General features: G+C 47.2%; 1 protein-coding gene and 1 non-coding gene across 3 annotated transcripts in view; one reads left to right on the top strand and one right to left on the bottom strand.

The window, feature by feature from the left end:
- The window catches only part of SFXN5 (sideroflexin 5), a 118,172-nt gene that overhangs the window by 11,337 nt on the left and 79,198 nt on the right, over nt 1–27,637 (top strand). For both annotated transcript variants that reach the window (XM_066267383.1, XM_066267382.1), the window contains exon 3: nt 14,207–14,284. In XM_066267383.1, the coding sequence (XP_066123480.1) occupies nt 14,207–14,284 (78 nt within the window). The remainder of the gene's footprint in view (nt 1–14,206; nt 14,285–27,637) is intronic.
- Nucleotides 1,393–1,468, bottom strand: TRNAT-CGU (transfer RNA threonine (anticodon CGU)). Its single transcript has one exon. It is a non-coding gene; the product is annotated as a tRNA-Thr (tRNA).

Genomic DNA, 27,637 nt, shown 5'->3' with positions numbered 1-27,637 from the left:
CTTCAGGCCCTCACTGGTTCTAGTTCAGGCAGGTGGCTTAGCAAAGCCATCTCAGAGGCACTGAGAGGAAAAGGTCTCTCATTTGAGCCCCTCCCCAGTGAACTGTGGTGCTACCAGGAGGGCCAGCCTCCCCCTCCTGCTGGGCTCACAGACCATGGCTCCTGTCTACAAAACAGTTTCTCTCCTGGTGCTCTTGGCTGGTATCCTGAGAGGGAGTATGGGGAGTGTGGGCTGTCCACCCGGAGGACAGGCCTGTTTGCCTGTGAGGGTGGGAGGATAGTGGGGGACATGAGGAGGAGGCTTTGGAACCCAGAGTTTCCTGGGGTGGAAAGATCTGGGGCAGCGTGAGCCGTCTATAAGGGCACACAGGAATGTCCAAGAAGCCAAGCAACACTTGGAGAGTTGGAGAACCAGTTTATTATGCCGGTGGGCCCAGAGGAGTTCACACTCCAAAGTCTGAGCCCTGACTGGTGGGCTTTGGGGCCTTTTATAGCCCTGGCTGATGGAAGAAGCAAGCAAGGTTACAAAAGCGAAACTGGAATTAGCAAGCAGAGTGGCACAGAGGTGAAGCATTTTGCTTTGTCATCGTGGAGTCATAGCCATATTATTCCCCCCTTTGTGCCCTCTAATGAAGTCTATGGGGCATCACTACACATGTCTGAAAACACTCATTAGGACATGGAGGTGTAGGGGCACTTAGTGGCAGAGTAAGGTTTACTAGGATGAGTTTGATTAGGATTTTGTAAGGAGTTGTTTTAACAGAAAATTTCCAAAACATTTTATAGTAACAACACACCCTACTATTAGTATGTAAGTAACTATTAATAACAATCTCTAGTCTAATCTGCTGGAACGCTTACAGCTAGTCTTATGCCCAAAAGTAGAGCCAGGATCCTGCTGATGATCAGGAACAGCAGCTGGCAAGTCATTACAGCCCTGGTTGTTCCTTGGGATCTGCTGGTTGGGGCCCTTCATCAGTTTCTGGTAGTATGCCCATTGTGGGGTCACTGTGAGTGGTCCAGGTCTCTGGCTGGTCCTCATGTTGGCTCTTTTGACTTGGGTTTGGGGAATCCAGGGTGCTGTACCTGCAATTTATTTTATTTTATTTTATTGTATTTTTCTGAGATGAAAAGCTGGGAGGCAGAGGGACTCCCACATGCGCCCGACCGGGATCCACCCGGCACGCCCACCAGGGGGCAATGCTCTGCCTATCTGGGGCCTTGCTCTGTTGCAACCAGAGTCATTCTATTGCCTGAAGCAGAGACCATGGAGCCATCCTCATCACCTGGGCCAACTTTGCTCCAGTGGAGCCTTGTCTGTGGGAGAAGAAGAGAGAGATGGAGAGAAAGAAGAGGGGGAAGGGTGGAGAAGCAGATGGGCGCTTCTCCTGTGTGCCCTGGCCGGGAATTGAACCCGGGACATCCACACACGGGGCAGACACTCTACCACTGAACCAACCGGCCAGGGCTCGTATCTGCAATTTTAATGGCAGTCAGAGTAGCCAAGACAACTATATGTGGACCTGTCCAAACAGGTTGGAGTGTTTTTTCTCCCCAGCCTTTAACTCATACTATGTCTCCAGGCTGATAGGAGTGGATCCAGTACCCTAAGGGGATTAAGGCACTCTCTAGAACATCAGGGGCTATCTTATGGAATGTTTCCCCTAGCATCTGGAGTTGGGTTGAGAGGCTTAGTTCTCCTATCTGTCGGGGATCTCCTTTTAGCTTAATGATGGATGGAGGTCTCCCATATAAGATTTCTTTTTTTTTTTTTTTTTGTATTTTTCTGAAGCTGGAAATGGGGAGAGACAGTCAGACAGACTCCCGCATGCTCCCGACCGGGATCCACCCGGCACGCCCACCAGGGGCGATGCTCTGCCCACCAGGGGGCGATGCTCTGCCCCTCCGGGGCGTCGCTCTGCCGAGACCAGAGCCACTCTAGCGCCTGGGGCAGAGGCCAAGGAGCCATCCCCAGCGCCCGGGCCATCTTTGCTCCAATGGAGCCTTGGCTGTGGGAGGGGAAGAGAGAGAGAGAGACAGAGAGGAAGGAGAGGGGGGTGGAGAAGCAAATGGGTGCGTCTCCTATGTGCCCTGGCCGGGAATCGAACCCGGGTCCCCCGCACGCCAGGCCGACGCTCTACCGCTGAGCCAACCGGCCAGGGCCTGCCCACAGATCTTGGACTGGCCGATACCTGCCTCCATTTGGCTTCACTCGTAGTAGTGGTGTGTTTCAGAGGGACTGGCATTCTACCCAAATTCCAGCCTCTTTGAGTCTTTTAATGTGTTCCTGTGTTCTGATTCAGGCTTCCCTGGGAACTAGGTATTGTTTCTGCCTTATCGGGGTTGCCCCAGGTGCACTGCGATGGGCGCATGGTTCTTAGCTAGTCTTTTCAGCCCACACCAGTGGGAACTCCTCTAGTATTTCAGAAGGGTTTTGCTCATTTATCTCCTGAGCGTGGAGCTTCTATTAAGCCTCTCTAGGAACTATTACAGATATTAGGGTCTCCTGTGTTCCTAAAGTTAGGCTGGCAGATTTTCCAGGAGTAAAACTTATTTGGGCTCTTGCTCAGTTAGCAGGTTCTGTCCCAGAAGAAGGAGGGACATTCAGGCAGATATAGGAATTCATGGACAACTTGATGTCCCCCAAATTGACATATTCAGGACTTGCAGAAGGGGCTAGCAGTTTGAGTGCTCGTGAATCCAATTACGGTGGCTTCTTGCTCTGTAAAGGGTGCAACCGGTGTGGTGACTACTGAGCGTTCTCCCGTGTCCACCGTAAAAGTCATTGGCTGGCCCCTCACTGTCATATTGACTGTGGGCTCTCAGGGGCCTGTTTTCATGGAGCCCAGTCTTTCCTAATTGGAATCAACCCTGGCTAGCCCAATCAAGTCCTGGACCGCTGGTTCTGGTTGATACTTTCCTTTTCTTGACTGAGCAGCTTTGGCAGCGGGGCCAGCGGCTGCTTTCTGGTTGGGGCATTCATTTTCCAATGTCTGATCTCTTTGCAATATGCACATTGATCAGGTATCAGGGGCTTGCCTCCTTTTGAAGGGCAGACTACCAGGACCTTGCACCGTCCCTTCTTATTAACTCAGAACCAAACCCATGGAGGCAGTGTCTGTGCTATCTGTAGCCAGGAATCTATATAGGGAAACTGATCTGGGTGGCTGGGATTACCCGTCACAACCTGGTAAATTGCTCTGGCAGTTGATAAGTCTAAGGTTCCGTCCAAGGGCCACCCAACCTGAAAGGTGAGCCACTCGCATTCACAGAGGGTGTGGAGTTTTCTGGGGGTCAACTTCATGCCATAATCATCAGAAAACCCCTTCTTAAAATTCCTATTGTGTAGTCTAGTACAGTGTTTGGACTGACCAGACCCCATGTCTAGCCTAAATATGACCTTCTAGTAACCCCTCCCATGTCAGGAGTCACGAAACAGACAAAGGGTGGGAACTCCCTTTTCAGAGGCCACTCTCTTGTGAGACTTTAAGGTGCGTTTAGCTAAGGTGCAATCATATAAACCCTGGGCCTGGTTGTCTCCCGAAAGGACGTCGCCACGGAACCGCAGGTTAGGTCCCACACAGACTTCATAGCGTGTGCTGAGGAGCCACAATCAGTCACTCAACATTCATTCATACAGAGGTTATTACTTTCCCCCCTTCCCCGGGGTATCCCTATCTGGTGTCTCAGTTCTGAGACTGTGGGAAGTGATCAAGCTCTCCTTCCATCCTGAGTCGGGCCTGATTGGGTGACTGGTCCCAGGACCTTACCCTGTCCAGATGTGCATTCCGAAAAGGTTAGTCCGTCTCTGTTGAGTCTGGTTGGGTCCAGTTACCCCCAGGTGTGGGTTGAGGGGAGCTCTGAGAAGGAGGTCTCATGCAAAATGTCGGATGGCACCGCCTTGTTCCCATGGAAGGCCCCCACCATCTGGTGCTTTGTTGCTGGGCCAGTGGTACAAGGGGCCAGCACGGTTGGCTTCTCCCAGGGAACCAAATGTTACAGCAGACTGGAATGTTCAAGAATCCAAGCCACACTTGGAGAGTTGGAGAACCAGTTTATTATGCCAGTGGGCCCAGAGGAGTTCACACTCCAGAATCTGAGCCCTGACTGTTAGGCTTTGGGACCTTTTATAGCCCTGGCTGATGGAAGAAGCAAGCAAGGTTAGAAGAGCAAAACTGGAATTAGCAAGCAGAGTGGAAGAGTTACAGGTGAAGCCTTTTGCTTTGTCATCACGGAGTCATAGCCATATCAGTCTGGTCATCCAGCTCTGAGGGGCAGCAGCTGAATCAATGGATAGGCTCCTCGTGAGAGAGTGTTGCACCTACTTGTTTGCAATTTCTTATTGACAGAGCTTTAAAAAAGATCCCAACCAGCGTATGTGCAATGAGGTGGAGGGCATTTTATTCACTGTAATTTCTCTTAGGAAGAAGGCTGTCTTTATTTTATGAATGTCTTGAGTAAGGCTTCCAAGGAAGAGGTTGGTCTGCCTGAAAGAGGGCAGAGAATTGAGCTTTGATCCTAAAGGAGAGAAGAGAGAGGAGGGAGAAGCGGGGAGAACGGTGGAAAGGAGAGCAGGTAACCTGGTGAGCTGACAGGTCAGTGCTTGGGGCTCTTTGGAGATTGGTCATGCCTACTGTGCTTGTGATAGTTGTTAACATGATGCAATTTTGAACCCTCCACCATCATTCCTGGAAAGTTGTCAGTAAAATCTGCCTGGTTCATGAAATGTCTGCAAGAGTAGATTATTCGAGGGGCTCTTGAGGTGGCATGGGTCTCTATCAGGGTGCAGGATTATGGGATCAGGTCGAGGAAGGAAACCACTAGGAGCTGGCTGAAGCCCCAGCTTTGGCCTTGCTCGCAGGTCATGGAATTCCATCTGAATCTCTGAAGCCAGCTGATATCTAAGCTAGTGTGTGTGTGTGTGTGTGTGTGTGTGTGTGTGTGTCAGAGTCAGAGAGAGGGACAGACAGACAGGAAGGGAGAGAGATGAGGAACATCAATTCTTCGTTGTGGTTCCTCAGTTGTTCATTGATTGATTTCTCATATGTGCCTTGACCAGGGGGCTACAGCAGACCAAGTGACCCCTTGCTCGAGCCAGCGACCTTGGGCTCAAGCTGGTGAGCTTTGCTCAAACCAGATGAGCCCGCACTCAAGCTGGCAACCTCAGGGTCTCGAACCTGGGTCCTCTGCGTCCCAGTCCGGCGCTCTATCCACTGTGCCACTGCCTGGTCAGGCTAAGCTACTTTTAATTATGGACTGAGGAGAAAAGGTATTTGCTATTCTGAACTCAATAATTCTTTAAGGGAATGAATGGTTGATAGATTATCATCCTGAAGGGCATTGGAAACTAACTGCGTTACTAATACCATCTCCATACTAGTATTGGTATAGTAATCAGAAACTATTTGGGGGTGTATTGTAGATAGAACAAATAAGTAATTATACTGATGTTGGGAATTGGGGTTCTCACCGTGGAGTAGGGAGATACAAATATGAAGTAGGGGAAAAGACAAAGAATTATGTGATGTTGTATTTGAGGTATTAGTTTGAACACATGATTTACACACACACACACACACATGCACACACACGTATGTATATTTCCCAATTTCCTGGCTCTGTTCACTGAAAGGGCTTAGAAGCAGTGACACTCGGTAACAATGTACCACTATCCTCGAAAAAGAACCAGGTCTTGGAGAGATGGCCAAATCCCCATGTGGCGCAAGGAGAATTGCTACATAAAGTTAGAAAGTGCTCAGCTAATGATGGAGAAATGGCTCAAAGGGCAACCCACTGGCCACAATTGGGACAATTTGAACATTAAGAAGAATAAGAGCAGCCTAACCAGGTGGTGGTGCAGTGGATAGAGCGTTGGACTGGGATGCAGAAGACCCAGGTTCAAGACCCCGAGGTCGCCAGCTTGAGTGCGGGCTCATCTGGTTTGAGCAAAAGCCCACCAGCTTGAACCCAAGGTCACTGGCTCCAGCAAGGGGTTACTCAGTCTGCTGAAGGTCTGCGGTCAAGGCACGTATGAGAAAGCAATCAATGAACAACTAAGGTGTTGCAACGTGCAATGAAAAACTAATGATTGATGCTTCTCATCTCTCTCCATTCCTGTCTGTCTGTCCCTGTCTATCCCTCTCTCTGACTCACTCTCTGTCTCTGTAAAAAAAAAAAAAAAAAAAAAAAAGACTAAGCTTTAAAAAAAAAAAGAATAAGAGCAATGGGTTATAATACATTGATAATAATTAATAATAATGATAAATCCATGAGTCCATAGTAATACTAAAAATGTGGGAGAGGGAAGCTCTTCCTCACAGTAGAGTGCCAGCTAATATGGAAGGAAATAACCAGTGTGTAATCCTCAAGGAAACAACTGATTCCAACCAGGATTACTAACGGATGCTATTTCCATAGAGCAAAAGATTGTTGGGAAACAGGATGGTTGTATGCCCTCAAATCAGTACCACCCTGAAGATTATTCATCAATATAAGAGGAAAAGGTACCTTTACAATGGTTGGAGGATACCCCTTTAACCAGGTGACCAAATTTAGCATCTCTAACAATGAAGAAAACACACCATATGCCTCCTGATGTGATGTGATTCTGGTATTAACCCCTAAATATGTGGAAATGTATGCAAGTCTAAAGAAGCAAATAAAAATGCTTATTACCCCACCTGCCAGAAATAATAACCATTAACATTTTGATGTATGTTTATGTACAAAATTAGGATGTTTACATAATACATTTATATATACATAATACATATATAGTGCTCTCTCTATAGATATATGAAGAATCATAAGATATATCTGTATACATAACATAAATGTATATATGACATATATTCTTTTTTTCCATGTAGTATACCATGAGCATTTTTCCTTGTCATTAAATGTTACAAAATGTGTTTAATAACTGCATAGTAATCTATGTTGTAATTCTATAATTTATTTAATCATTTTCTCTATTATTGACCATTTTGGGTGGTTTCAAATCTTTTGCCATTATAAATAATATTGCAATAAGTATTCTTGTACAGAAAGCCCCATCTTCTTTATTTCCTTTAGATAAATTACTAGAAGTGGAATTTCTTCACGAAAGCCATTTTAAAGGCTTCTAAATATATTGCCAAATTGCTCTGCAAATTGTACCAACATGTATACTCTCAATAGCAGTGAGTGAGGGTGTTCATTTAAATGCATTTTAGACAGCATTAGATATTCTAATGTTAAAAACCTCTGATAGAATTTTTATTTTAAAAAATCCAAATGTCAGTACCTTTATATACTTCAAGTTCTTGCCTACCTGCATACATTTTTGCCACACTTATTACATTGAACGCAGACTTTTTATTTGCTTTTTTCATTTATTTTCAACTCCTTATAATTTTTAAAAGTCAAATTATAGTATAAATAACCATTACTTTTAGACTTTTAGGTAGGTTATTTTCTATCTTGTGATCCCGCAAAAAACAACAACAAAATAACAGACATGTCAGTTTTCACCTGTGCTAAATTTATTTTTTTTTTCTTTTTTTTTTTTTTTTCTTTTTTTCTGAAGCTGGAAATGGGGAGAGACAGTCAGACAGACTCCCGCATGTGCCCGACCGGGATCCACCCGGCACGCCCACCAGGGGCGACGTTCTGCCCACCAGGGGGCGATAATCTGCCCATCCTGGGCGTCGCCATGTTGCGACCAGAGCCACTCTAGCGCCTGGGGCAGAGGCCACAGAGCCATCCCCAGCGCCCGGGCCATCTTTGCTCCAATGGAGCCTTGGCTGCGGGAGGGGAAGAGAGAGACAGAGAGGAAAGCGCGGCGGAGGGGTGGAGAAGCAAATGTGCGCTTCTCCTGTGTGCCCTGGCCGGGAATCGAACCCAGGTCCTCCGCACGCTAGTCCGACGCTCTACCGCTGAGCCAACCGGCCAGGGCTATTATTTTTTTAGACTAGATTCCTAAGAGTAGGCTATCCAGACTGGAGGCCATGATTGTTTTTATAGTTCTTGGGATAGCTGGGACAATTTATTTTCTAAAGGGTTGTACTACCTGCCATACTACCAGAATTATATTGGTTTACCTCACATGGGCCACCAAAGGGTGACCAGTGGTCTTCCTATGTGTTCCTGGTTTCCTTCTCGTCCCTTGCTTGGGCCTCCCAGAGGGTGGCTCATGGCTGGTGGGAGCCAAGCCAGATAGCCCTGCAGTCCCTAGACTGCGGGGAGGGAACGAGAAGGGGGTGGGGAGGCCCAAGGAAGACTGGAGGGCTTGGCCCTCTGCATGCACAAAAATAATTAGCTTTGGCCCCAGAGGCGGATTAAGGTCTGTTGAGGCCCCAGGCACAGAAGAAAATACTGGGTCCCTTCAAAAAAAGAGAGAGACAGGGAAAATAAAAATACATGTTAACCATATTTTAAAATAAATAAAAAATATTATGTACTATTAATGTTAAAATTGCACATATGAAACCAAACTTGGTGTCATTAGAAAAAAGTGTAAAGTTGAAGTTCTGTGGGGCCCTTCAGAAGTCGGGGCTCATGGAGTGCAACCGGTGCGCCCGCTGTTAAATCTGCCTCTCTTTGGCCCACAAGTCCCGCCCCTGGAGCCACACTAGGAATGGATCAGCCAGGGTGGCAGACTGGGTAAGGATGTGTGGCCCTGCGCTGGGCAGACTAGGTAAACATGCGAGACTGGCCCAGGTGAGAGCAATCAGATGGATACTGAGCAGTTAACATGAAGTGACACAGCCCGCTGCCTGCCCCCTGCCAGCCGTGTCTGCTCCATTTCTTCTTGCACACCCCACCTCGCTGTCAGTTCATTCTCCCTGACACATGGCTCGCTTTTTCCTTTTTTTCAGGTCTGCAAGCTTTGGGATTCTTAACGCTTTGCCTGAAATGCCCATGTTTCAATTGTACCCTTTTCTAACCATGCTCTCTGGTTTCTCTGTGTCAGGCTGGGCTCAGCTTTGAAGGAGAGTGAAGGAGGGCCTTCCTTTTCTTACCTGGGGTGCCCACCCCAGTAGGCACCAGCTTTGGGTGGAGAGGCGGTACAGGCCTTGCTGTGGGTTCTTTGTGAGACTGCCCTTCACTCAGTTACTGTCATGAGGATAGGGGGTTCTTCCATGCTGACATCTTGTGGAAATGACCCAGAGTTGGGATGGAATGGGTTTCCAGGTGCCACTCACCAACTCTGTGGCCCTCGGCAAGGAAATGCCCTTTCCTCTCTGTCCCCAATTGTCAGAAAAGGGGATGGCCTAGATGGTTCTATGATATACACACATGGGAGTATTTTTATTCATGTCCTATGTGAACAGGGCACAGTCTCTTTTAATCCAAGGATTCTGTAAAACCAGCATCACCATCAACGGGCTTTGGTCTGATACTCTGGAACCTGGATTCCTAACCCTGGCCATACCCTTTGCCTCTCCCCCCAGAAGCCTCAGTCATTCATTTTTGTTAAGTGCACATTGTATGTGGCCCTGTGTTGGTGATGGGCTGGGGTGGGCATGTCCTGTGATCCTGCAAAGATACCTAAAACCAGTCCCCTGCTCCCTGCACTTTGCAATCTGACAGATCACATGAGCTCACGAGGAGCAAGTGGTCAGGGGTCTCAGAGAGGTGCAAACCCAATGCTCTCTGACTGTTCACAGGAGGGAACATTTCTAGAAGACTCCTGGAGAAGTGAGCCTTGAAGGGTGGATGGGGTTGGTGGTGGACTTGAGGAGAAAGGGTGTCTTGGTGAAGGGAACAGTATGGCAAAGTCAGGAGTGGGAACATGCAGGCATTACCTGCAGAACGAGTGAGTCCTTTTGCTAAAAAGGGGGTGAAATATTTCTGGGTGCTACTCATATCCTGGCCAGGCACTGCGCACTGTCACTCCCATCATATATTATATGTATTAAATATTGTTATAATAAGTTCAATATTTATATCAGTTTGTCATCCTCCCTTAACCAAGCAGGGATTATACTCAGTCTGCATTTAGTTTGGGGGTATGCTATGGTGCTCTACCTCCCCCCCTTAAAAGATTAGTTTTGCTTCTGATGACTCTCACCAGCTTTCCTTTCTATACCCTGCCCTTCCTGTGTCCCTCTGTCCCCACTTCTGTCTGGCCTGGCCTCCTGTCCTCTCCTTGACAGGGTGGTCTCCTGTTCATCACCCTAACATTCCATACCTGCCCCTTTGCTTGCTTCTCCTTCCCTTCAGACGCTTGGGGTGAGGAGTCTCCTCTTTCCAAATTCTTGGCCCCTGGAGCAGATACCCTCGCAGTGACACTTTTGGCAAGGGAGCCCGAGGCAGGCAGGCCGGCTGATATGGAGTCTGGGAAGCCATGACCTGGGCATCCATGCCCCTGGCCCCAGTCTAGTCTCCAGCCAGCTGGGCCTCTCCCCATCTCTGCATTCAGGGCCTGGCTGCCTTGTTCCTGGTGGAACAGACCTACAAAGTTTAGCCTCCCACTGGCCTCCAGCTTCCCCACCCCTCAGGGGCTCCGGGCTCTTCCACCAAGCCTCACAGTGCATCTGTGTGAGAGGAGGGTTGACCCTCCTGTTCCTCAAGTCTTCTGAAAATGGCCCCCTTCTCCATGGGGAGACAAGCCCCCACAATAGCCAGCCCTCAGGGACCTCTCAAAACAAGTGGCCTAGCCACTTGCCTGCCCTAGAGAGTAGCCTGGAGCCCCAGCCCTTCAGCCATTGATGGGGACCTGGCTGAGGGTCAGTAAGGCCCAGAGACAGAAAAGCACATTCTAGCTTCTTCAGTCCTGATTTTCAGCTTTGTCTTCGTGAACTTTGGATGTTGTTCTCCTTTAACCCAGGCCAAGATCAGGCAGGGCTCTTGGGAACTCATTCTTGTGGCAGGAGGCCTCCCTTTGATGACCGTGTCAAATGGGATGGAAATTGGCCAGGTTGTTATAGGAACTTGGAAGAATCCCTGGCGTGGGAAAATAATGAGAACACGGGGCCATTCACCACTCAGCGGTGGAAAGTAGAGCACTCATTGTCTGTCGGCAGGAGCTGTGCGGAGAAAGGAAGCAGGCTCTAGTGGGAGCTTGCTATATCACTAGGAGGCTCTGAGGATGCTGGGGGCCCAGAGAGAGGGTCTGACTGAGCTCTGGACTCAAAACACTAAACCCCTCACTTTCTGTGTGGACTCTAAGCAAGTTAAAATAACAGTCAACACAAAAACAAATGTATTAAGAAGGAAAATCATCCTCACCTTTGCAGTGATTATCTCGGGGTATGTTTACAGGGCATTTAAAATGAGCTTTTGTGCTTTTCTGTTTTGTTTTATTTTTTTCCCCCGACACTTTTTCTAAACAGCATGAATTAGCTGGGTTGTGGTGGGACAGGATCCCGAGAACACAAAGCTATCTCCAGTTTGGAAACACAGATTGTGGGCGGGCACTATGCAACTTTGGAATTGACGTGTGCTCATTTGAGAGGGCAGGGGCAGTACTTTCCAGCAGTCAGGTTGCTTCCAAGCAAGTGTTCCTGGCCCGCATGTCCTGGGTGAGACCAGCACTGGCCACAGGTGCTTCACACACAGGCCCGGAGGGTGGGGGGTAGCCTGGCTGGCTTGTCAAGGCTGGCTGTCATTCCTATTGTTACAGTCCAGGAGGTGGCTGGCCATTTTTCATCCCATGAGAGCACCCTGTCCGCTGGCCCCCATCTGCTGGCTCGGCAGACGTGTGGTCTACCCCTCTGGGTGCTTCTCCCGGTCTGCGCCCTGCCTTTGGATCAAGGGGCTTATGTCAAGGTCTTGGCATGCCTGTTCCCAGCCAGCTTTGTCTGTCCTTTGTCAGAAGAGGAGTGGAGGGCCCTGGCCAGATAGCTGAGTTGGTTAGAACATCATCCTGAAGCACTGAGGTTGCTGGTTCGATCCCCAGTCAGGGCACATACAGTAACAGATTGATGTTCCTGTCTCTCTCTCTCCCTTCTTCTCTCTTCGCTAAAATCAGTAAATTAAAAAAAAAAAAAAAAAAGAACGGCAGTTTCATTGGGTTTTTTCACCCATGCTGCGTATCTCTGATGTCTGTGTCCATTACTTGACCCTGACATAGTCCACCTTCTATCGCTGCTAATTTTTTGAGGTACAACATGCATGCAGTAAAATGTACGTATCCTAAGTGTATTGCTTAATGGATTTTGACATATTTTTATACCCACATAACCTCCACTCAGATCAGATATTTCCATTTCCATTACCCTGGAGGGTTCCTCGTGCCCTTTCAAGTCAGTACCCCCTAAAGCAGGGGTCTCAAACTCAACTCAGCATGTGGGCCGCAGAGCAAGATCACAGCCGTTCGGTGGGCCGCACTAGGTCTACAAAAGGCAACTGTTACGGAATACTTTTCTTACTGCAGTTGAAAACAAAAAAAAAATCAGTACAACAAGCACAATCGTACATGCAGTTTACTCAGTGTCACAAAACGACCAGAAACTGTAGTTCGCATCACAACTGCTGTTAACTAAGCTAATATCTAGCTAGGATGCTAGAGAAATGAAAAATACAAGTAGGCCCCTAGGCTTACTTAATTTTATCCAAAATATTTTGAACTTCGTGGATTGGTCTGCGGGCCGCACAAAATTGTTTGGCGGGCCGCATGTGGCCCGCGGGCTGCGAGTTTGAGACCCCTGCCCTAAAGTAACACTGTACAATAACCTCTGCCACCACAGGTGAGTTTTGACTGTTTTTAAATTTTATGTACTGTACTCCTTTACATCTGACTTCTTTGGCTTATCATGCATATTAGCTATCTATTGCTATGTAGAGAAATCACCCCAAAATATGGTGGCTTAAAACAACAACAGTCAATTCTTATGCATTTGGGTGGGGCTTAGAGGGGATGGCTCCTCTCTGCTCCATGCAGCATTGGCCAGGGTATCTTGATGGGGGGCTGGAAGGTCCATTTCCAGATGACTCATTTGCCTGGTGGGCAAGTTGGTGCTGACCATCAGCTGGAACTGTGGGCTGGGCCTTCAGTTGTTGTCCATGTGGGTGTCTTCATAGGGTGCTTGGGCTTCCTAACAGTATGATGGTTATGATCCGAGAGAGCGACTATTCCAAGGGAACAAAGTGGAGGTGCAAGGCATTTTTATAACCTAACTTTAGAGGTCATAGAGCCTGGTGTTGGCCAAACTCTTTTGAGGCAGACATGAAAGTCTTCCCCAGATTAAGGGGGGGGGCATAGCCTTTACTTCTGGGTGGGTATATGAGAAGGTTCTAGTACAGCCTGGGGGACAGGAGGTATCGAGGTGGCCATCTTTGGAAAACACATTCTGTCACATTATGTTTGCGAGAGTTATCCTTGTTGTCACATGTAATTTGTAATTTGCTTTTTAAAATGGCTGTGTAATATTTCATGGTGTACATAGACTACAATTTATTTATTTAGCCTACTATTGACATTTGAATTGTTTGTAGTTTTGGGCTATTTGAACAGCACTGCTATGAATATTCTCATACAGATATTTTGGTGGACAAAGGTGGCCTTCTATCACTGTTGCTATCTCTTTAGCTTTTAAGATTTTAAAAATAATACATTTCTGTCTTTTATTTTCTCTCCTTCCCCATCAGTTACTGTAGCCATATGTATTTTACTATGTAAATCTCTGCTAGTGTTTTTAAAATGTTGAAAAGAAATTACATCAGTATTATATAACTATGTTCTCTCTGTAAAAACTTTTCAGTATTACAATTAAGATTAAAGTTCCTTATCACACCCCTTGCCAAGTTGGGCTCTTTCCTCCTACCCCAGGTAATCTCTGTCACCAGTTTGGTGGGTCTCCTTCTAGAGCTTTTTTGATGCATTTACACACATAAATATTCTCATAGAAAATATTGTTTTCTCTGTGTGTGTGGGTGTTGCTTGGTACAACAAGTGACATCATACTGATCTGCAATTCACTTTCTCACAAAAAATATCTTGGGAGATATGGCCATAAAATCGCATATGATCTACTTCACTTTTTAAACTGCCAAATGTTTCATAGTATTATTATACCACTGCCATTTAGCCATTTCCCTATAAAGGACATGTAGGTTGTATCCTTCTTTGTTGCATGGTGTATGTCCCACGAACCAGAGGGCAGGCCTTACACACTGTAATGTTATCAGTACTTGGTCAGTACAGATGCATTCCTGTGAGGAATAGAGTTGCTTGAGCCCTGGAACTGTGCCCCTCAATATCCCTTTTCTCTTCCCTGCAGAGGCGTCTCAGAGAAGCTGTGCAGCTGCTGGAGGACTACAAGCATGGGACCCTGCGCCCAGGGGTCACTAATGAACAGGTAACTCTGCTGGAGGTGGGGGAGAAGGAGGTTACAAATTCCTAACCTTTTCCCTGAAGCCAAAACCATCTCTTTCCCCTTCAGTATCCACTTCTACTGTGGCTGCCTACCCCTATGGACTTCTGGCTTTTTGGAGGGGATACTCAGGTCTCTCCCATACCCTGGGTCTGGTGCGAAGCATGGAGGCTGATGAGTAGAGAGACCCAAAGACAGTAGTTTGATGGAGCTGACATGGGTACCTCCTCCCAAGTCCACATTCAGTGACAGCTTGAAATCAGCCACAATGGGAGTATTTACACCATGGAAATTGGCAAATGCTACCAATTAGGACTCTTTTCCCCCCTAAAATTGATTATTAATTATTTATCAGCATGCCACTCCCCAAAAGTTTAAGTTGAAGGTGGGGAAAGAGGGTAGATGATGGGGATTAGGCTAGGACACTGTGGTTTTATTTTTTTAATCTTGTGTAGGAACCTGAACTAGAGCTTAGTGAAAGATTGGTGGTTGTGTTTGGTTTTGGGGAGGGGTGGGGGATGTAGTGTAGAGCAACTTTAATGATTACAGAGGCTGATGATTAATGTACTCAAGTTTCTCTTTATGTTCATAAACTTTATTTCAAAAGCTTGAAAAAATTAATCTTGCATTTTTTAAAGCAATGTGTGTGCATAGTTCAAAGGGTCAAATAGCACTGCTTGACCTGTGGTGGTGCAGTGGAGAAAGCATCGACCTGGAATGCTGAGGTCGCCTGCTTGAAACCCTGGGCTTGCCCAGTCAAGGCACATAGGAGAAGCAACTACAAGTTAATGTCCCCCCCCCCTCCTCTTTGAAATCAATAAATAAAATCTTGAAAAAGAAAAAAGTCAAATAGCACTAAAACACTTGTAAGGAATGTGGACTGCTGCCCATCATCCTTCTTCAGTTCCCATTCCTGTTCCCCAGAAGCAAATAACGTTAGCTGTTTCTTCAGATAGAAATCTATATTTCAAACTGACAGGTTTATCTATACTGCTATTTCTCAACTAATTCTTTTGTATTCTGTATTAGGGTAGTTGAGAATTCAGTTCTCTTAATAACCACACCCATAAATATGCTTCTCTTCCCCACCCTCATCACCCTCCCAAGATAGTTATCATGGCTTGGGGTCTATGGATATTCAGTATTCACATTATAATTATGTAAGTGACATTTAGTGTTGAGTCAAGTTCATTGTATCATGATTATATTTCCGTGTGTGTGTGTGTGTGTGTGTGTGTGTGTTTAAATGAGAGGAGGGGAGATAGACAGATTTCCACATGTGCCCCTACTGGGATCCACCTTGCAACCCCTATTTGGGGCCAAGGCTCAAAATACCTCAAGCTGAGGTATTTTGTGTGCCTGAGGCTATTTTAGTGCCTGAGGCTGATCCTTGAACCAACTGGGTTAGGGGTTGGGAAACTTTTTGGCTGAGAGAGCCATGAACGCCACATATTTTAAAATGTAATTCCGTGAGAGCCATACAGCAACCCGTGTACGTTATGCATTATCCAATAAAAATTTGGTGGTGTCCCGGAGGACAGCTGTGATTGGCTCCAGCCACTCACAACCATGAACATGAGCAGTAGGAAATGAATGGATTGTAATACATGAGAATGTTTTATATTTTTAATGTTATTATTATTTTTTTATTAAAGATTTGTCTGCGAGCCAGATGCAGCCATCAAAGAGCCACATCTGGCTCGTGAGCCATAGGTTCCCGACCCCCGAACTGAGCTATCCTCAGTGCCTGAGGCTGATGCTCCGACCAACCAAGCCACTGGCTGCAGGAGGGGAAGGGAGAGAGAAGGGGGAGAGGGAGGGAAGAGAAGCAGGTGATCGCTTCTCCTGTGTGTCCTGACTGGGGATTGAACCCGGGATGTCCACATACAGGGCTGATGCTCTATCTACTCAGCCAACCTGCCAGGGCCTTTTTCCTCTGTTTTTTAAACTTTATGTTTTACCTGCAGTTAATGGTGACCTCTTTTTTCCTTATTAGCACAGTTTTCTTTGTACCATTTCGAACTCTTACTGCAGCCTCTAGGTGCATTTTCAGTGCCTCCTTTCAATCCTGAAGACTCCGGTTTTTCAGTTCTATTTATTTATTTTTCCTGAAAATTTCCTTCCTGGGCTCACCTCCCTTCAGCTCCAGGCTTCCTTTCTGTGTATGTACACTTTGACTTTGGTGGAACACTTCTTCTGGTAGTTTCCTGAAAGTGTAAATGGAAGAAAATTTTTGCATACTTTTAAGTTTGAAAAATTTTAATTCTGTGCTCAACCTTAATTGACAGTTTGGCTGTGAAGAAAATTCTAGGATGACAATCATTTTCCTTCAGAAGTTTGAAGACATTGCTCTGTTGGCTCCTCGTATAGCAGCTGAAAAATGCGAGCCTATTTTTTTCCCGATTCTTTGCAAGTGACCTGTTTTCACTCTTTGGAATGTTTAGGATCTTCTCTTTATCTATAAAATTTATTTCTGAAGTTCTACAATGTTATGTCTTTTTAAATCCATTATTTAGGGCTCCTGGTAATTTTTTCAATCTGAACACTCCTTTCAGTTATGGCAAATTTTCTTAGACTGTTCATTTGATAATTTCTTCTCATTCTGAAACTCCTATTTTCAGAATATTTGACATCTTACATTGACACTCAGATTTTCTTATGTTTTTTTTTTCTCTATTTCTTGACTTTGACCTTCTGTTTGGGTTTGCAGAAATTTTACTTAAGTTTATTTTCAACATGTCTTGAAATTTTAAATTCAGCTAGTATAATTTTCATTTCCATGAACTCCTTCATTGTTTTTTAAATTATTTTTAAATATAATCCTCTTCCTGTGTTTTTATTGTTATTGCTTTTTTATTTTTTCTGAAGTAAGAAGCGGGAAGGCAGAGAGACTCCTGCACGCGCCTGGCCAGGATCCACTAGGCATGCCCACCAGGGGTCAATACTCTGCCCATCTGGGGCGTTGCTCTGTTGTAACTGGAGCCATTCTAGCGCCTGAGGCCAAGGCCGTAGAGCCATCCTCAGTGCCCAGGCCAACTTTGCTCCAATGGAGCCTTGGCTGTGGGAGGGGAAGAGAGAGATGGAGAGAAAGAAGAGGAGGAAGGGTGGAGAAGCAGATGGGCGCTTCTCCTGTGTGCCCTGGCCAGGAATTGAACCTGGGACATCCACATGCTGTGCTGACGCTCTACCACTGAGCCAACTGGCCAGGGCCTCCTCTTCCTGTTTTGTGAATACAGTAGCACCTCATCTCTGCATTCTGGAAGCCAAGCAGAGGAAGGAGTCTGGGGTCCCCAAATTCCCTGTGGACTCTCATTAATTTCACTGCTTTTAGCCTCACCTCCCTCCACCTTCCGCTGTGGTAGTGTTCTCAGCTTTGGAGTCACTATAATTCAGTTTCCCCAGAAGATTGTTAAATCTTCAGCATCTGGTAGGGACACAGGTGAGGGCAATAAGAATTACCTTGCTGTGCAGGGAAGCCCTGAGGGTATTACAGCTTTGAGGATAGACTTTCAATCAACCCCTTTGTCTAGCCCTGTGATCAGCCCTTTTTTTCTGTGGTTTCTGGTCCCTCCAGGTCTTGAGCTTTGCCCATGTCCGTGGGGTGATGGGCTGGCTTCTTAAGCATGCCCTCTTCAGGAATTAAGGGGATGGCTTCCTCCTCTCTGCTGGGTCAGTTACTAACACTCTACTCATTTTTCATCCAGAAACATGATGCTGTCTGTCATCTGCCTTTGTCTCCTCTTCTGTTCTGGTAACTGTGCGGCATGGCCCCTGCCGTCCTCTCACGGCTTCAGGCACGAAGCCCATGCTGAGGCTCTGTGCTGCCACCCCGGCACTCCAGTGGCTGGCGCGGTGTTCCAGGGTAGGTGGCTGAGCTATCAGCCCTTTCCAGTCCAGCTCATTTCAGCATGGATTTAAGGAGCACCTACAGGCCAGGCTTGGTGCCAGGGCCTGCGGGAGAGAGCAGGGAAGAAGCTGGAGGAAGGTCTTGCTTCATGGACTCCCAGAATCTAGGCAACAACAGTGAAAACCGTGGGAGAGCAGAGGAAGGAGGAACCCGCCCAGACGAAGGACTTCTGGATGAGATTTCTCTCCAGAGATCTGAGGGATGAGAAAGGGCTGGTGAGGAGGAGGCGCCATTAGGAATGGTCCAGATGAGGGAGCACACCATGAGCACAGAGAGAGCAGGCCCTCTCAGGAAGTGACAGGGGAGGGTGCCGCACTGCAGCCCAGCCAGTGAGGGGCACGTGCAGGAGCAGATGCAGCACCTGTCAGGTGTCCTTGTGCAGGGCTCTGTGGAGTGACATGAGATGGAGCAGTGCTTGGCTAGGCAGGGTCCGATCCAGGCATCTGCGCTGCCTGCTGAGTTGGGGCAGCGGTCAGCAGGAAGGGCAGGCTGTGGTCTCCTCATTCCTAGCATGGTACTTCTCTCTGGTACCCAGGAGCCTGGGTGGCGTGACCCGACAGCCCCTCTCTCGGCTGAAGAAGTCCTGAGAGCCTTGCAGTTCCTCTCAGACACATCAGGGCTGGGTCCAGCCTCCAAGCCCTTCTTGACCCTGTGTCACTCCTAGCCAAGCTCCCCTCTGGCCCATCCTTGCTGAAGTTGGCCTCTGGGGCTCCTTCCAGCTTCCAGAGTTTGGAGAATGAGGCCACGTTTCCTCTCTTTGCTGCCTTCAGTTGCTTAAAGCTGCCTGTCTTGTTTCCTGGGGCTCCTTTGTTTTCTGTCCCCCAAACCCCCACGAACCTCCAGAGAGCTGGGCGGTGGGGCCTCTGGCAGTAGCCATGCTTCCCTTTCTGGCTCATGTTGGTGAGGCCTGCAGTGTCCACCTGGTGGCTCCGTAGCACAGTGCTCTGGGTGTGAACCTGCCCCTAGTAAGCAGATCCTCTCTCTCCATCTCTTCTACTCCTCCTGGCTCCCCAGAGCATCGAGGATTGGGCTCTATGCAGCTCTCATACAGCTTCTTCCCTCCCCCAGCTTCAATTTGCAAAGCCATGCCTGCCTCTGGCCTTTATAGACACAGGGCAGAGAATGGAGGGCGCTGTGGACAGAGGAGCTTGTGAAGGTCTTGCAGCCTCACTTAAACCTGTGTGGTTAATGCCGTCAGTCCAGACCGTGGGCATCTGCCAATTGTCCAGTATATAAAAGGTGTAGAGGTAGGTGGGCAATTGACATGTGCCATGGTTGCTGCCTTCACATGGCCAGCTCCCAGCACAGGTGAGGCCACCACACAAGTGGGTGGCTAGAGCCAGGCTGGAGGCTGAGCCACATGGAGCTAATGCTAAGGTGGGTAGGAGTTTATCCGTGAGAGATTCCTGAGACTGCAGGTGATAAGGAAAGGCTTTGTGTAGGGGGAGCACATGTGGGCGCTGAACGGTAGCTCGAATGCAGAATAGAGAGAGACCAAAGGCAGTGGGAGGACACACTGTAAGTCACAGACAAAATCTGAGAAGTAGGGGAGGGAAAGAGAGAGACAGAGAGAAAGAGAGAGCTGGGAGAGGGAAGAACAGGGAGAAAAGATAGATGAAATTAGAGAGACATAGTTGGAGAGGAAGTTGGGAAGTTACAGGACAGATTGTGAAAGTCTTTGAAACCCAGGTAGAGAAATGCCAAACATGTTATGTGGGGCAAGAGGCAGCTGCTGGAAGCCCTTGAGCAATGGAGTAGCATGAAAGTATACAGTGGTGGGGTCATGGGGGAGGGGCGCCTGGTGAGTGGGGGAGGGGTAAGTGCTGTTAAGGAAACCAGTTTGGAAGCTACTGGAGTAGTAGGGAGTGAGGTGGGCAGGACTCTTGAGAGCCACTGCAGGCTTCTGCGTGGTGGTTCTTACCCATCATTCCACATTCCCCAGAGACAGGGAACCAGCCCACCTTTCTTAAGTGCTTACTCTGCACCCAGCAAAACATATCAACTGCTCAGAGACTCCATGCAGTGTGGACCTCTGTCTGCAACCTACCAAGGAAAGGACAGCTGGGTGTAAGAGATCCTGCAAGGCTCCCTGGCAGGGAGGAAATGGGGTCAGCTGTGTTTGGGCTTTGCTGAAAATAGCAGAGAAAATGCTGAGCTAAAAATACTTGCACCTCAAATCTTCTCTGGGTGTCAGTAGATTTGTCAGAAGCTGACTGAAAGAAAGGCTTGGCTGACCCCCCCCCCTCCCTGACCTTTAGGCTTAAGCTTCTGGGATCCTGATCACACCCTGCCCCTCTGGGCTGGCCTGGGCAGCGAACAGGCAAGTGATCAGTACTAGTTTCAGCATTTGTATAATGTGCTGGGTGTTGTACTGGATGCTGGAGTCTCATTTCTGGGCTGAGTCACTGTAGTAGCCTCTTGGATGGTCTCCCCATTCTACCTGGGCTCCCGCGTCTCTTCCCAATACAGCAGTCAGAGCGATCTATGAAAACACACACTGCATCATCTTTTCCTCTGCTCCAGGGTTTCTCAGCCTCGGCTTGATTGGCCTTTGGGACCAGACAGCTTTGTTGTCGGGGCTGTCCAGTGCACTGTAGGAAGTTTAGCAGCATCTCTGGTCTCTAGCCACTAGATGCCAGTAGCATCCCCTCCCAATTCATGACAACCACACATTGCCAGATGTCCCCTGGGTGTAAAATTACCCCCTGTTAAGAACCAACTCTACAGTAGCCCCCTGTTTCTACTCAGAGTAAAAGCCACAGTCTTTAACATAGCCTACAAAGCTCCTACTTCTCCCTGATCTTCCTCTTCCTACTCACCCCTTTACTTAGTCCACTGTAGTTACACTGGCCTTCTTGCTGTCTCTTCAATATTCTGGGCAGGACCACTTCTGCCTCAGGGCCTTTGCACTGGCTGCCTTGTTTGCCGGACAATCTCCTACTATATATCTGCATGGCTCACTCCCTGCATCAAGTATTTCCTCCAATGTCACCCCTGGGAAAACTACCCTAACCACCTTACTTACTGCTGTCAGGTCTTAAACATCATCCCCCTTATGACTCTGTCAAGGAAGAAAGTCAAGGGGAACAAAGAAAGTACCCAGTAGGGCCAGAAGCAGGACAAGAGATGGAATCTTAGGGGGCCAGATGAATGGGGAACCCAGGTACTAGGTGTGGTTTATGGACATGGAGAAAATGCAGCCACAGTGTCTCCCTCTACATTCTCCCACCTCTACCTCAGCCTGGCCTTTCCTTTCATCCTCCCTGTGCCAGAGGCTGTGGCCCTGGCCATGTCATCATGTGCCTGTGTCCTCTTCATGTTTCCCATCCTTTATTTACCTTCTTGTGTAGACCCCATTACAATAAATTTTCTTTAAAAGTCCATCCCTGCTGCCAGCACATACCCTGTTTTTTCCCTTGTGTCCTTAAGCACCTATCCTTCTAGCCTGTCAGAGAATTCACTTATTATTTTTATTGCTTCTTGTCTGTTCTCACTAGCATGTAAGCTCTACGAATGCAGAGATTTGGGGTCTTTTTTGTTCACCAATGTGTTCTTAATGCCTAGATCAGTGCCCAGCATGTAATAGCTGCTCAATAAGTACTTGTTGAACAAAGGGATTTTCCTTAATCTTCCCAGTAACTGTGAAAATGAGGATTCATATCCCCATATTACAAATGAGGAAGTGGAAGCTCAACAGGATTACATAAGTTGCCCCAAATTGCATAGCCAGCAAGTGGGAGATCCGGCGTGCAGATCCATGTTCAACTCCAAGGTCCACTCTCTTAATAAAGAGAAGCTACTGTAAAGGGAACTCGGGACCGCTGCTGGGCAGTAACTGGAGAACCAGGGGCACATGTTCCTTCTCCCTCAGCTATCTGTAGGCTTGAGGGGGTACCTTCGTGCCACATAGACTTGTATAGGTACATATTACCTGGGAGTAACCATGGCAACAAAATTAATGGTAAGGAGTAATAGGATTGTCCCAAATGATAAATTAGGAAGATTTAAAAATTTTTATTTTATGGAAGCATCTTTTGCCTTACAGAAGGATCCCCTTCAGGCTCTGTTTAATTACCTTCTGGAGCCTGTTTTAAATAGGCTCTGTCTTTGCTGCCTTCAGAGGTTTGGAGAAGCAGCTTGGAAGGAGGCAGAGGGGAAGGGGAGCAAGCCAGACTGGGGGTGGGGCCTGGGCAGTTAACTCCTCCATCGGAAGTCTGTGGTCTGGGCGCTGGCCTGCATACCCTGCTCTGCCCCTAGAAGGCAGGGCTTTTTTCTCTGAAGCTTATTAGGGGCCTACCCTCAGCCCCTCCCTTGGTCTCTTCCCTGGGGTTCTTCTAATAGGTTCAGATGGCAGCTCAGCCGACACTCAGGCCATTTCTGAAATCAGCAAATTTCTGCATTGTTCTAGCAACTGCTCACCAAGACTGCTTCCCACACATCCCTCTGTCCTCATTCTCCAAGTTAAAAATCAAGCAAGGTCCAAAGTCTCAGATCCACAATGGCTTGTTGCTGCAGCTCGTCAGTTTCAAGGATCAGGTCTGCACATTTTTATGTTCAGCCAGGGACACGGAGGGAGGTGGGCTGAGCCCAGAGGAGATTGGTCATGCCAAAGAATTATAGTTTAAAGTGGAGCTGCTTCCTCAGGCTGCCGAGAGGACGCTGGGGGCTCCCTGTCCTATATTCTCAGTGTGGATGGCCCATCTACTGCATCTCTTTTCCTATCTGTAACCTATTTGCAGGACTGGCTCATGAAGCTTTAAACTAGCAACCAGCACTTGACTTGTGGGCGATACCCACTGCCATTTCTGTATCCAGTCTGATTGATGAGTCCAGCAGTTTCCAGGGAAAAGCCCAGACCTGGAAAGACTTGTTTCCACTTCCTGCCCCTTTTCCTGCCTAATTAATTTAAAGAGCAATGTAAGTGTAAGGTATTTGGTGACTTGCACAGGAAGCCCATGTAAATTAGTGGCTGACCCAGGGCCAAAATCTGTGACCCTGACTCTTGTTGCCATAGTCTGGAGATGGGTGAGCCTAAACAAGATCAGGTCATGGCTAGGAATTGTAGTTTAAAGTGGAGATGTCCCTCCCACCTTGCTGCAAAACCTCCTGAGGAGGGAACATTGCCAAATGTCGCAAGAAGAGTGTCATACACTGTCTTAGCTTTTGTTCCTTCCTCCCGCCTCTGGAAAGACTTTCCTGATATCATGGGAGGCAGTTTCCTCTAACCCCAAATGGCTTATCTTATATACTAACTTCAGTAACAAGAAGATCCCAGAATGTACCAGCTCAAATAACAGAAGTTTATTTCTCATCCATGAAAGCATTCAAGTTCCAGCGGGCAGGTGGCTCTGCTCCACAGAGTTCTTCAGGGACCCAGGTTCCTTCCATCATGTTCTCCATCATATCCTTGGATTGTCTTCGGTGTGGCACAGGCTGGGCTGCAGCCATATCCTGGCTCTGGTTCACAGGAAAGGGACAGAAAACATGGAATGGGAGGCTCTGGCTAGGAAGGCACATCTTCTTTCCTATCATTTGCCATTGGGAAACTCAGTCACATGGATAAACCTAACTGCAAAGGAAACTGGAAGATGTAGTGCAGCAGGTCAGCTGCCTGCCCACTACTGTTCTGTTAGTATGGAAGAAAGGGACCTAGATTTTGTTGGACAGTTAACAGTTTGTGCCACAGAAGTCAATAAAGAGCTTAGATATAGTTGTGTACCCTATATCTATTTTTCTCATGGTTACTCTTAATCTTTTTAACAATTCTTTTTGAATAGGGAACATATGAACAATTTACAAAATTTTAAAGATATATATTAAAAAGGTAGAGAATAAAAAACAAGTTTCCCTTTCCCTGTCACCCAATTGCCTCTCCCTAGAGTAACCATTAGTTTCCTCTGTATTCTGCCAGAGATAGCTGAACACATTTAACCTTTTTCTTTAAATGCTAATGATATAATAATGATTACTCCAGGGAAATTCACTGGAGCATGGTTGTAACAGTAAAAGATGGGACAGTCACAAAGGATGAATATTGTAGGATTCCGCTTACTTGAAATATTGTGAGTGGTCGAATTCACAGAGACTGAAAGAATGGTGGTTGCCAGGAGCTGGGGAAGGGGGAGAGGAAGTTAGTGCTGTGGGTACAGAGTTCAGTTGGGTAAGTTGAAAACGTTCTGGAGATGATGCTGGTGACGGCTGAACCACAATGTGGATATATTTAATGCCGTAGAACTGCCACTTAAAAACGGTTAAAATGGTAAATTTTATGCTATATATATTTTACCACAATAAGATGGGAAATAGCCTAAAAGTCCACTAATAGGGCACAGTTTACAATATATAATACACTCATTCAAGTTTTCTACTGGAAGAAGAAGGTGCTCTCTGTGTGCTGATGTATTATATAGTAAGATCATCTCCAAAATAGTTTAGATGCCCAAAGGGACAGAACGGTGTGCAGTGGTATGTTAGCATTAGAGACGGGGCAGGTGGTGATTAAAAGTCAGGGTTCTGTCCTGGCTGAATGGCTCAGTTGGTTATTACATCATCCCAAAGCGCAGAGGTTGCTGGTTCAATCCCTGGTCAGGGCACATACAGGAACAGCTTGATGTTCCTCTCTTTCTGTCCCCACTCCTTTCCTTTCTTGATGAAATCAATAAATAAGCATAAAATAAAAAAGAGTGGGGATTCTAGAACCAGACTGCTTGGGTTCAAACCCCAGTGCTTCTGTGGGAAAGGGCTCAGCAAAATAGAAAAGCATGGAGTTATCCATCACATGAGAAATTATTGATGACACTGGCTTGCCTGGGCTCTATGTGTTGTGGGGTCACTGCAGGGTGTGGAATGTGTCTGTGAGCTCTGGGGTTCTGGCTTTACCTGCTGACAGCCCAGCTGAACTTCCGCCTTTGTGGATAAGCCAGCATCTGCCTGACTCTCACTGCTGCTCCCTGGGGGGAGGTAGAGAAGGCGGTCCTTGAACCTGAGGGATACAGTGCCGCCATGGGTTGCAGGTGCTGCTTGGCTGGACTTGGGTGGGAGGGAGGGGGGAGGTACTGGCGAGGAGCACCTGCTGCCTGGCCTCAAGGAGGTTCGGCGCCCTCAGGGTGATGCCAGCCAGTCCTCCTCCTCTTCTCATGCCTCAGGCCTGGCGCTCACTCTGGCGTTTCCTTCAGAAAGCCCCTGGAGGCCAGGAGGCCTGGGTGCCTGCGTCCAATCCTGCCACCAGGCTCCTAGGACCCTGGCTGAGTTACTTTAGTCTTTCTGAGATGAGTTCCCTTGTCTGAAAATAATCTATCCACCTCACAGGCATGTTGTAGGAGTAAGACAATAGACATGAAATTACTTTAAAAAATAGGCCCTGGCCGGTTGGCTCAGTGGTAAAGTATTGGCTTGGCATGTTGATGTCCGGGTTCAATTTCTGGTCAGGGCGCACAGGAGAAGCGACCATCTGCTTCTCCACCCACCCACCCTTTCTCTCTCTCTCTCTCTTCCCCTCCTGCAGCCATAGTTCGATTGGTTGGAGCGAGTTGGACTCAGGCGCTGAGAATGGTTTCATGACCTCTGCTTCAGGAACTAAAAAAATGGCTCTATTGATGAGCAACTGAACAAAGACTTCAGATGGGCAGAGCATCGCCCCCTAGTGGGCTTGCTGGGTGGATCCTGGTCCTGGTGCAGGAGGGAGTCTGTCTCTCTGCCCCTCTTCCTCTCACTAAAAAAAAAATAATAATAACTAAGTCCATTAAAAATATTGCTCATTTGAATGACTCTCCCTCTATTTAAGCATTTATGGAATGTGCCCCATGGACCAGGTAGTTTAGATATGCATATCTCATTTAAACCTTTGTATGAGTCACAGTAAGCCAAGTGCTATAACAATCTCCAGAGTTCAGGGGGTTATACAGTAGGGTCTGTTTCTCATGTCAGGGTCCAGTGCAGCCCAGGGACTTGGAACACGCCATTGTCCAGAGACCCAGCTCCTGTCACTTCATGGCTTTACTGTCTACTAGGGCCTCATCCTCCTCCACTGGATTCTCTGTGGAAGCTTTGGGTCCAGGCCTGGAGGTGGGTCCTCCCACAGTCCATTAGCTAGCATATAGGTGACCTACCTAACTGTGGGGGAAGCTGGGACATGTAGGCTTAGCTGTGGGCATAAAGGAAAACACAAACTGCCGTGGAACCTCAAACATCTGCGTTATAACAGCCCATTTCAGTGATGGAAAAACTGAGGCACAGAGGCGATGTAACTGGCCCAGGGCCACAACTCCATTAAGTGATTTGAACATAGACCTGTCTGGTTCTTACACCTGCTCTTTACACTGTCCTTTGATGTCTTAGGCCAGTATTTTCTGCCCAGGCTGTTCATCAGAATCATGGGGAATTTTAAAATAACTATATAAGGAAATCTTGAGCTTTTTAAAATAAAATTTTCGTTTTAGAATAGCTTTATATTTTCTGTGTGGCCAGAGCTGGGGGAGATGCTATATAGGACAGTGATGAAAGGCTCGTGCCTGAAATGGTCCTGGGACTTGGGGGGATATACATACTTCAGGAAGCCACCTTCTCAGCAAAGAGGGTTCAGCCTCTTATGATCTGTCACGGAACAGCACGGCAAGACTCACTGAGAAAAGAGGATGGGATCCAGAGGCCTCTTCAATGCTGATGGCAATATCTGAGAGAACCATAGCCCCCAGTTTGCTTTATTATATAGCCATATGCAAAAAAGGAAGTCTTTGATACAAAGTCACACATCTGAGGCAAAAACAGAAACTCTCCCAAGGCATAAACAGGAATCCCCCCACCATGCATAAGTGAAATCAACCAACATCTGAACAAACAAAGGGTGAGAGGAAGGGCATGTAAATTGCTTCCAGCAAGTGAAGTGGGGCTATGGGATGAGTGCAAATGCTCAGCTTCATAGCCAATATGGAGGTGGGGGGGGAACTTAGCCTTTTGCTAAGCCTCCAATTTACAAACGCTTTTGCCACTTGCAGTCTACCACAAGGATCTTTTTCCATCTTGGTTGTCTGTATGCACTCACCTCCTTCGGTTAACAGTGATTCTGCGTTGGGTTTTTCTCCCTCCAGTCCCTTCTGTTCCCTAATTATTATTTTTCAAAAAATCTACTGCTTCCAATCTTCCTGGAATAGCAGACAATCAAATATGTTTGAAATGTATCTAAAATGAGAGTAATTAGACTGTGAATTAAGGCTTGAGGGACTCTGCTGTGAGTATAATGCATAAACTTTAATATATCAATTTTATAACGTCTATTTTTGTTACCCAGTAGCTTTCTGCAATTCAATTTCTATTCCAGACAGCAACACTGCCATGCAAATGAAGCATAACCAAACTATTGGCTGCAAAATGAAATATACATTGCTGTCTGCCTCCTCCCTCTCACCTGTACCTTGCTTGCTCCATTAAAAATG

The sequence above is a fragment of the Saccopteryx bilineata genome, chromosome 3 (assembly GCF_036850765.1).
Source record: "Saccopteryx bilineata isolate mSacBil1 chromosome 3, mSacBil1_pri_phased_curated, whole genome shotgun sequence".
In the NCBI taxonomy this organism is placed as follows: domain Eukaryota; kingdom Metazoa; phylum Chordata; class Mammalia; order Chiroptera; family Emballonuridae; genus Saccopteryx; species Saccopteryx bilineata.
Note: the sequence above shows the minus strand (reverse complement) of the source record. Positions and strands in the feature narration are given on the sequence as shown.